Source organism: Puntigrus tetrazona, chromosome 3 (genome assembly GCF_018831695.1).
Source record: "Puntigrus tetrazona isolate hp1 chromosome 3, ASM1883169v1, whole genome shotgun sequence".
Classification (NCBI taxonomy): Eukaryota; Metazoa; Chordata; class Actinopteri; order Cypriniformes; family Cyprinidae; genus Puntigrus; species Puntigrus tetrazona.
The window spans coordinates 26,846,660-26,856,930 of NC_056701.1; the positions used below are offsets into that span (position 1 = coordinate 26,846,660).

Below are 10,271 nucleotides of genomic sequence, written 5' to 3' on the forward strand. Positions count from 1 at the left end.
TGGTGCAAAGGGGGAAGTCATAAGGTAAATCATAAGAAAAATTGAAAATCATAAGGAAACTTAAAAGACTAGGCTGTGTTTACCATCCTCAGTCCCAGGGACAAGTTGAAAAAGTAAATGGTCTTCTCAAATCCAAAATTAACAAAATAGTCTTGCACTGATGAGTTACCGCATGCAAACTAACCAAAACACACATCTAACACCTCACCAAATGCTTACTGGACGCATGATGCCTGCACCATGTAACAGAGGTCCATACAAAGGACCCCCACTAGAACAACTACAAATGGAGTTAAAATCATACATGAAAGAGCTAACGGCTATCCATAAAGCTATTTGTGCGCAGGAAAAAAGAAAGGAGCTGTCGGAGCAGACGGAAACCAGCTGTCCCATCACCCCAGGAGATCAGGTCTATCTGAGAGTATTCAGAAGGAAATGGAACGAGCCAAGAAGGGAAGGGCCGTATAACGTCACAGCAGCAACACCAACTGCTATTCAAGTAGAGGGAAGCAGCACTTGGTACCATCTGAATCACTGCACAAGAGTTCCCAAAGAAAGACCAGCCACGATACAGAATAATAAAGAACATGCAACAGAGAGAGTTCAGCAAGACAATGGCGATAATATTGTTGACCACATGCCTGATCAGCGCATGTCTGTCACAAGTTCAAGCCAAAGACAACATCACAACTCCAGCCCCGCAAGTCAAGCACAGAACAACTCTCTGCCACACAACCTCACTTTCCTACCATCAACTTTTCAGCCATCCACCAAAACCAGCAGCGACTCAGTTGAAGCAGGACAACATGGAAAGCAACGCAGGAACAGCGAGGACAATGACAACATGTACGAGGATGACACCAAGCTAGATGTTTTGTGGGAACGGGCACAAAGCAATCAGTGGTATGAATGGGCCACCTTCACAACAGCAGAATTAAATAGGAAAGACTGCCTAGTATGTACCAAAACACCGGAAGCCAAGTAATAGCCGTTCCAAATCCATACAACTACGAACATTGTGCAAAATTCAAAAGAGATTATTGCCATTTGGGAAGAGACTTCCGACCCTTCTGCCCCGCTGAATGTTTAAGCTCCCTAAGTAATGCCAACCACAAACTTCTTTTCAAACATATACCAAGACTGAGAGCCAAATGTAGAACTCTGGATTTAACAGAGAACATGAGAATTCAAAAGGACCAAATAGAAATTCCAACCTGGTACACCATAGACTATAGTAAAGAATATGAGTGCTTTGCCAAACCAACAGGAAGTATAAGTGTGGGACAATTCAAAGGGAGGTGCAGCGTCACATGGAACCTTGATGCCAAAATCTATCGAGAGGCTGATGATCCTATGGAACTTCCACCCTTCCGGGCATCAGGAATCAGGAGAGGAAGGAATATATATCCAGCTAAAACATGTGAAAATCAAACTATATCATTTCCCGAAGCAGACAGATACAAGGATCAAACTGCAGCACTAGCAGACTTTTTCTGGATTTGTGGAAATAGGAAACTTTTACCTTCATTACCCCTAGGATGGACAGGAAAATGTACTAGAGTACGGTTGATACAAGAAATCCATATTACAGAATGGAATCCTGAATCCCTTTCCGGGAAAAATAACGCAGCTAACTCCAGAGCTAAGAGAAGTTATAAACCAGATCCTAGAGTATATATAGATGCTGTAGGCCAACCAAGAGGTTTACCCGAGCAATTTAAAGCTAGGAATGAAGTTAAATCAGGTCTTGAATCCATATTCATCTGGATTACACAGAACAAAAATACAGAATGGATAAATTATATATATTACAATCAACAAAGGTTCATTAATTACACAAACGAGGCATTAATCTCTTTAGGGGAACAGTTAGATGCAACAAGTAAAATGACATGGCAAAATAGACTAGCTCTTAACTGGATGTTAGCTGACAAAGGGGGAGTATGTGTATTATTTGGTAATCAATGTTGTACTTACATACCTAACAACACCTCACCAGAAGGGACATTTACAAAAGCCATGACCAAGCTCAAAGAACTACAGATAGAAATGAAAAGAATGCTGGAAAAGATGAGAAAATGTGGGACTGGTTTAATTTGAATTTAGGATCATGGGGAGAACGGTTAGCAAAAATAGGACTACAACTCGCAATGGCAAGTACTATGGGAGGGGTACTACTTTGTTGTGTGTTTCCTCTATTAAAATCCTTAATTATCAAGTCCACAGTCAAGCAAATGGGAGTATTGAGACCTAGAGGAAAAATATACTCAAATCAAAATGAGCATTACCTAGACCTACTTTACAAAAACAACCGTGAACTTGCATCTAGCCGAAGAAACTTCCAATAGCTCTGATGAGGAATAAGGAATGACAACAAACTATTATGCATGTTTTATATTTTGTTTTATGATGATTTTGTTTTATGATGTTTCTGATCAGCATTTAGGAGGTACCCTTCTTACTTACATATTCATATTTGTTTATGTTTACTCATGCTTTTTTGATCTATTTTATCAACCTAGATGCATTCCATAATTAGGATAACCATAGACATAGTAACAAGTATACAACCCTGTACATTGACTATAAAGTAAAATCAAGGTGTTATGGTCTTTTACTTCCTTCTAGCCAAAGAGACCGAGGGAAGAGGTTTGGCCCTAACACCTTCTTGAGAGAAGTGGCATGATTTAGACTTGTTGTAATGTAACATAGGGACTATTTTTGGTTACTAGATAGCGTAAACAGAACAGACTGAATCATGAAACGTCACTCAAGAGTAAAATGAGACGTAAACGCGTCTCAAAGGGGGAAATATGAAGAAGTTTTTGTTAATCAAAATATAAAGTAAATCTTATATAATTTAGTTACCATTATAACTGCAGTCAGACATAAGCTAAGAACCCCACTATTTAGAACCCATCTGTTTTTGGCATTTTACATCTGTTGTCTTACACCTGTGATCCTCATTAACAAGGGTAATTCAGGAGGCCACCATTTATTACTGTGACGTGGTAGTGTGATGACCATATAAAAACCCTGAAGAGTGGTGTTTAGAGTGCTGTCTATAGAGTGGTTCTGTGTGGACCTTAGACAGTCTCGGCTTATATTGATCAATAAAAGTCTGAATTTTTGCTATCAAAACCTAATGCTCGAGTCTTCTTTAATCCGGGAATCCACAACAATATTTACACTTCCCGTAACCTCTGTGCTACTCATTTCCAAATATAGATCCCTTTCATTTATGAAGTCACACACTAGACTGTCAAGTCAGTTTATCTGAAGCTGAACTCTGAAGTTTCCTGTTCGTTGGCTATGAATTCCCACCTCCGAGTGTGTTGTAAAACTGGTTGTGCGACTGCTCAGATATCGGTGGTGGGTTTATAAACACAACCCCGGCAGACTCTCCACCTAGATTCGCTCTGTTATTTTAATCAAAGGTCTGTGTTTGGTTATTATTATGAAGTCAACTGATCATTCAAAGACAGGTATTGTCTTTCCACGCGTTTGTCGTGCACAGCGCGGTCGAAACACAAAACTATGGTTCTGTAGATCTATTGCGCCGGCATGCCTGTGCGTTTTTTACTGGAATGTGCTGGGTTTAATGTCATCGGAGGACTGGAGGACGGCGCTTTACAGGTAGGTTCAGGCGTACTTTCATCCGCGTTGATTTCATTCACTAAATCGAGTGATTTGAAAACATGAAAATGCTCAACTGCAACAAAAGTTGGTCACATCTTCAGAAAACATCTGCTGCCAGATGTCAGCAAACAAAAACTTACCAAAAAAAACAAAGTACAAAGTTGTCTATTCTCTATTATAGGTCAGTGGTGGGTCTATTAATTTTAATAGTCCCCTTTTGACATTTTTTTAATAACTATAAGTAACTACATGTCTACTAACTCTCATTGTAGACTGTTAGAGTAGGTTTAGGGTTAGTAGAATAAGTTGATATATACTTGCAAAGTTTCTCATAGTATATTGTGGACTCATCAAAATAAAGTATTAGAAGAGCAATATAAAGCAATCTACTAATAATCTAATGGCTACTACCAAATTTACTTACTGTTAGTAGATTGTCAGAATAAAGTGTCACCAAAAATTAAAAGGTACTAAAATGCCATTTAAAGGTACATGTACCTTTTAATTTTTGTACCTTTTGATACCAGTGCCCTAGTTTTGTCCGCATACTGATAACACGGTAAGACTGAACCAGAAAAAAAACACTGCGGCAGACGCTTTAGTTTTCCATCAAAGTTTTTACTATAAATAATCTTCTGCAGTTTTTTAGTCCACAAGTATATTTGAGTGCGCTTGTTTTGCTGAGTTTAGGCAAATCTTTTGCACACCATGACCTTTCTTTTTCTTACACAGAATTTTGTTTCTGCGTGTCTTTTGCGCAGTAATAAACAAAAGCCTCAATTGACATCTTTGACTGTCTGTTGTCTAAAACAGATGTAACTTTCCAGAACACTTGGTCTTTATCTCGAGGCAAAGATAAGTAGAAAAGTACATCACATGCAGACTTTTATTTTCAACCGCATCAGTTTTTCCCATCTCTTCTCTATAGCCTCAGAACAAAGACTAAAATTTGCATGCTTTTTACTGATGCAAATCAGGGTTGTTTTTATTTTACTGTCTTAAGATGTATTCGGCATTTTGTTAAAGGACAGAAATAAAATATAAAAGCGACGTTTTCACAAAATATGTTAAAAGCGCTATATAAATAAAGGTGACTTGACTTGACCAGGATAAGATGATCCAGAGTAAAGCAACGCATTACTTTTTAATTTACAAGAAAATATCTGAGTTACTTTTTCAAAAGCGTAACACTAGTTACTTTGTTCTAGACTAAACGTGAATGTGCATCTCACTTGCAAAAAAAAAAAAAACTAATTTAGCATTCATCAAAATTGATTAAAACAGTGAAATGCAAAAAATGACAGAAACAATGCGAAGGTGGACCTTCACTCGCTCTTGCAGTGTTCGGGAAAGTCAAGATCTTAGAGATGATCACAGAAAGACACAGATTTGATCCTCTTTGCCTAATAATTGAACCAGATACATACACAAGCAAACAAATCTAATTGCAATACCCTTAATGTCAAGGAAGTGCAAAACAATATGATGAAATTTTAAATTGTAAAGCTGTACAGGATTATGTAAACATATGTGCAGTGTGTATGTGCAGTCCTGTCATCCCTGTTATTCTAGTCTGTCCTGTTACTGTCATTAATTTCATTAAAAAAAAAAAAATACAGCCTAGAAGGTACAGACTTCTACATTCTTTATTTTTATTTTGGCCAAAGCCTTTTTTTATATATATATTTCTTTCTTTATGTAAAAAAATGCATGTTGTCACCCTCCAGAATAAGTATGTTCTTGGTCATCTGATTGCCGAAATATTAATATATAAAATATCAAATATAATATATAATATAAACTATTTAACGTATAATGATCCAAAGATTTTAACAATCCCACTGAAAGGAGGAACTAAAATTCTGCTCATGTAAGGGTTAACTTAGTTGGTTATGGTCCAGTACGTAAGGGTTTATGGGTAAAATATGCAACACGTACGTACTTTGGTATATGGAATATATGATATAAGTGAATTACATTTTGCTATACTACTGTATTATTATACTTTTGAGTGGCCTGAAGATGAAGTGTTTCAGTTTCAGTATTATCTATATATCGCTTCCCCAATGTTAGGGAGTAACTAGTTACATGTAACTAAAAGTTAAATTTTACGCCAGTGTTTCTGGAGATTAATAAATCGATCATTCGCATTTATTTATATAGCGCTTTTAACAATACTTATCGCCTCAAAGCACTGAGCAGTATAAAATTACTTGTTCTTGTTTACTGTGTTTCTTGTCTTAACTATGCAAAGATTTGATTTCAAAACCGGTGTCGTAGCCATTTCCGGCCTGATTGAAATCTTTCGAAAGCAGTTCAAAATATTAGAAACTTGGAAAAGTCATCCAATGTAACAGAGCGCTTTCTCTACTCTTCACTAATGTGTTGATTTTGCTCTGCAGGGCCGCATTAGAAGCCGAAGTAAGCTGGATTGTAAACGATACAGCTGAAGAGGAGGTGAGCCAGATCTGCGTAGCCCACTAAAACACGGCCTAAAGCTAAAGTGCATGATAACCACCGAGTAAGACTATCTGTGTCGATTCTTTCTTTAGGCAGCGTCAGCTTGCTCCTTGAGACACAACATAAAGAAAGAAGACGACCTGAAGAGAAAGTTTAGCTTCTTTGTGCCTGTTCTGCAGTGGCGTGACTCTTTTATCAACTCGCACTGGGAAAAGCTCCAGAACGAACCGCTGCCGTACGGATGGAAAGACCAGCCCTTCTATGGTAAAGCTGCGGTCAAAGCTACTTCAAACATGGAAAAACAAATCCGTGAAACCTTCTCAAAACTGTTTTTTTTTACAAAACAGAAATAGGCAAGACGCTTTCTCTGCTTTCACATCCCGCCAACAGCCGGCTGCTTGAGCGGAAACCGTCAGACACCTGCGTGCGTTGTGCCGTGGTGGGCAACGGAGGTATCCTGAACGGCTCCAGGCAGGGGAAAACCATAGACGGTCACGATTACGTTTTCAGGTTTGTGCGATTAAAAATAAAAACACACGCTCAGAAACAATTCCAGGAAAAATACGAATAATTAGCGCCCCTAATACCCGCTTACTTAGCATGTGACCATAGCGTAAGTGTATCAACGTTTTGTTACTGCAGTATGCATGAGAGCACTCAGGACAGTTTGGGGAGATGTAAAGTGCGAGGAGCTGGATCTGGAGTTGGTGGACCACGTTAATACCATAACTCCTCGGGAACTTCATGTAAAGTGTACTATTCAGGACACCAACCGCAATTTATATGTAAATCGTGACTTACTGGCCGCTGCTGTGTAACTTAAAAACAGTGAATCCATAGGAATTGTTTGCTTAATATAAAGTTTGAAACTTTCTACCAAAATCGTTGTTGGTCCTGTTGACCATTTGTACTTTTATTACCATAAACTTGTTGTTACCGGTTTCCTGTTACACATTTGCACTTTACACCTATCATTCTGTGGGTTGTTGAGTGTGTAATTACAGAAATATTACAACTGTAGATGTATCAGTGTGCGCTTGCATATTATGTACACATCCACTTAGTATGTAAGCACACTGGTAATATTGACTGTTAATATATCGTGGGAGCAAAATGTTTTTTTACGTGCCATGCGAATAGCTTAATAAACCAGTTTTATTTAACACGTCGCTATTTGCCTTCAAGCGTGTTAAAATCACATGACCGTGCGCATACGTCCTGTAACCCCCGTTCTTTGAATGAAAGCGTAATTCCAGGCACGTAGCAGTTACCGGAATGACCGGATTCCGAAAGGTTTTCACATTGCCCCCGGACTCTCGGAATGTCCTAAAAACGTCGACTTGTATTTTTTAACTGCCGTAGATTTCCTTGATGTCGCGTTCAGAAGTCGGTTGCGGTCGGCACGCGAATGCTTAATTCAAATCTAAACAGAATATCGCCTATTGTCTTCTTGAAATTACGGTTATCGCAAAAGTGAAACTTGGCGTGTGGTAAAACCGTGCTTGGAATGCTCTGCGTTTCTTGAATCCAAATGCGAACACGTACACAGACTGCGAGCACACAACCTGAAGCAGGGTTCGGTATCTGGCTCAAGATCACTTCAGTGGAGAGCACTGTTTTTTCACGTCCCCTACAGTTGATGCCGGTACAGAGACTATAAACTTTCAGATTAGCGGCCCGCAGCAGAGCACAACCGTAACGGCTATGACATTTATCACCGTTTTTAGGGTAAATGGAGCAATAATCAAAGGGTTTGAGGACGACGTCGGGACAAAGACGTCTTTCTACGGCTTTACCACCAACTCTCTCAAGAACTCATTGGTTGCATATTACAAAGACGGCTTCGACAAACTGCCACGTGACCCGGTAATTGTCCCCCGCCTTTGACAATTTAGGAGTCGTTGTAAGTTCTCAGTTGTCATTTGTTGCCATCTGCTGGCCTGCCAAAGAATCACAGTGAAGTCTACCTTCCACAGGGCATTGGGTATATTTTTATCCCTGCCGAAACTCGAGACTATGTGATGCTGGCAGCTGCCATCCAGGGCGTGTCTGTACCCTCGGGACCCGATGAAGGTGACAGGTAGGTTGAACAATGAGATTCCTACACGTTGTCATTTACTTCACAAAACGGGTTGCAATAAACTGTATTATTGCTGCAATCATTTCCTCCTTTTAAGTAAACATCGTCCGAAACCGATTACTGCCTAATATATTGAGCTAACCACATAATAATACATCCAGTAAAACCAGAAAATAGGCCATTTTGTTGTGTGAAATATGCGAGAGGGCGATTCTACTTTTAAGATCATGCTCCAAAGCAATAAAAAAGATATATATATATATATAGATATAATATAACCACTTGGCTGAATTCACTGTCGACATTGAAAATAAAGGCAAAATGTTCTGAAGCTATAATTGGGAGCCATGCATTTCAGTTAATATATTAATGATTTATGTTTCTGGGAAATTGCCTATGTATGTATGTTTCGTTTACTCGTTTGTTTATAGGCAAATAATATTGAACGATAAAATGAGTGCTGTCAAATGATTAATCATGATTAATCACGTCCAAAATAAAAGTTTTTGTTTACAATATATATGTGTGTGTTCTGTGTATATTTAGTGTATGTGTGTGTTTATGTATAAATATATGTCAAATATTTCTATGTATTCCCATGTATATATTTATATAAATATAATTGATATATATATATATATATATATATATATATATATATATATATATATATATATATATATATAAGAATAAATTTTTTCTTAAATATATACATGTGTGTACATGCATATATACATAATAAATATAGACATCACACACACATATATTATGTAAACAAAGAACCTTTTTTTTTGGAATGCGATTAATCACAATTAATGGCTTGACAGCAATAATTTCTTTACATTTCATTATATTTTTATTTCGCTTTCATTTTTATTTTTGCCATTTCCGCCTATAGGACAATTCCACCTAAAGCTAACAGGAATCAAAGTGGGAAAGATACAGGGGGGGCGGGGATTCGAACTCGGGACACCCGTAGCACAGTTGCGTAGAGCCTATTGGCACTGATGTATTTCCTTCAATTTACAGAATTATTGATTTGATTATTAAAACAGGCCCTCAGAATTTTTTGGATATAAGCCCAAAACGCACCAGTTCAAGATGATCCATCCATCCTTCATTCAATATGTGACTCAAAGGTGAGAACATTTTCATACACGTTGCTCAACAGATCATTTGGCCCCCCCTCTCTTAATGTAACGCCGTGGTATCATTAATTAACAGGTTCCTGAAATCTCCTCAACTGGAGGAATATAGAGATTTGTACATGCCCAGCACGGGTGCGCTGATGCTTTTGGCTGCTTTACACACTTGTGACCAGGTCGACAAATCCGTAAAACAGCCTTCGAAATTCTTATTTATAAAAGCTTTTTATTTATTGTCAGAATGGCCCCCAAAACCTACTGTTCCAGATGTCGTTAAATAGACGTTGTGCGTGCTGGCTCTTTCCTCAGGTCTCGGCATATGGCTTTATAACGGACAATTATAAAGACTTCTCAGACCATTACTACGACAAGGCGATGAAGCCTCTGGTCTTCTACGCGAACCATGACATGGAGATGGAGGGACGTCTGTGGAAGCAACTGCACTTTCAAAAAGTCTTGTGGCTGTATCAGAGACGGAAAACGACATGACGTTACTTCAGTGAATCCTGGGACATCTGAAAAACAAAACAAAAAAAACAAAACCAAGTATGCATAATGAGGAAATTGCCAAAAGTGGTATTTTTGAAGAGTGTTTTGTTCTGGTGTGCAGATTCTGGTGACTTTAAATGAAGGACAGCGGCGTGGCGTCCCCCAAGGTTCAGTCCTAGGTCCTGTGCTGTTTAGTCTGTAAATACATCCCAAAAAACAGCGGGCCATATCCATGCAGTTCAACCTTAAAGTGCTATATTTGAACCTAAATGCGCAGAAATATTAATGGCATGAAATACTTCCAAAATCAGCTGAGACTGTTCTGTTTCTGTTATTTTTTTACTGTTTTATTTTGTCCAAGCTCCTCAGATCCAGTATTAACGCTGATTGGTGTTTATCTCTCGTCTGTTCCTCTGTACAGATTCATCATTAAAATACATTATTTTGTTTATTTTTTA

At 38.3% G+C, this 10,271-nt stretch overlaps 1 protein-coding gene across 1 annotated transcript; it reads left to right on the forward strand.

Moving 5' to 3' along the window:
* Positions 1-3,316: 3,316 nt before the first annotated feature.
* st6galnac2 (ST6 (alpha-N-acetyl-neuraminyl-2,3-beta-galactosyl-1,3)-N-acetylgalactosaminide alpha-2,6-sialyltransferase 2) lies at positions 3,317-10,271 on the forward strand. The gene is made up of 9 exons (XM_043226013.1): positions 3,317-3,636; positions 6,042-6,096; positions 6,192-6,363; positions 6,447-6,609; positions 7,827-7,965; positions 8,076-8,179; positions 9,235-9,318; positions 9,404-9,500; positions 9,634-10,271. The coding sequence occupies exons 1-9, from the start codon at positions 3,458-3,460 to the stop codon at positions 9,811-9,813; spliced, it is 1,173 nt and encodes a 390-aa protein (XP_043081948.1). The 5' UTR covers positions 3,317-3,457; the 3' UTR covers positions 9,814-10,271.

Coding starts and splice junctions, on each gene's coding strand:
- st6galnac2 (XM_043226013.1), top strand. CDS start 3,458: ATGAAGTCAACTGATCATTCAAAGACAGGTATTGTCTTTCCACGCGTT. Junction 6,364..6,446: donor GAAAGACCAGCCCTTCTATG/GTAAAGCTGCGG, acceptor TTTACAAAACAG/AAATAGGCAAGACGCTTTCT. Junction 6,610..7,826: donor GGTCACGATTACGTTTTCAG/GTTTGTGCGATT, acceptor CACCGTTTTTAG/GGTAAATGGAGCAATAATCA.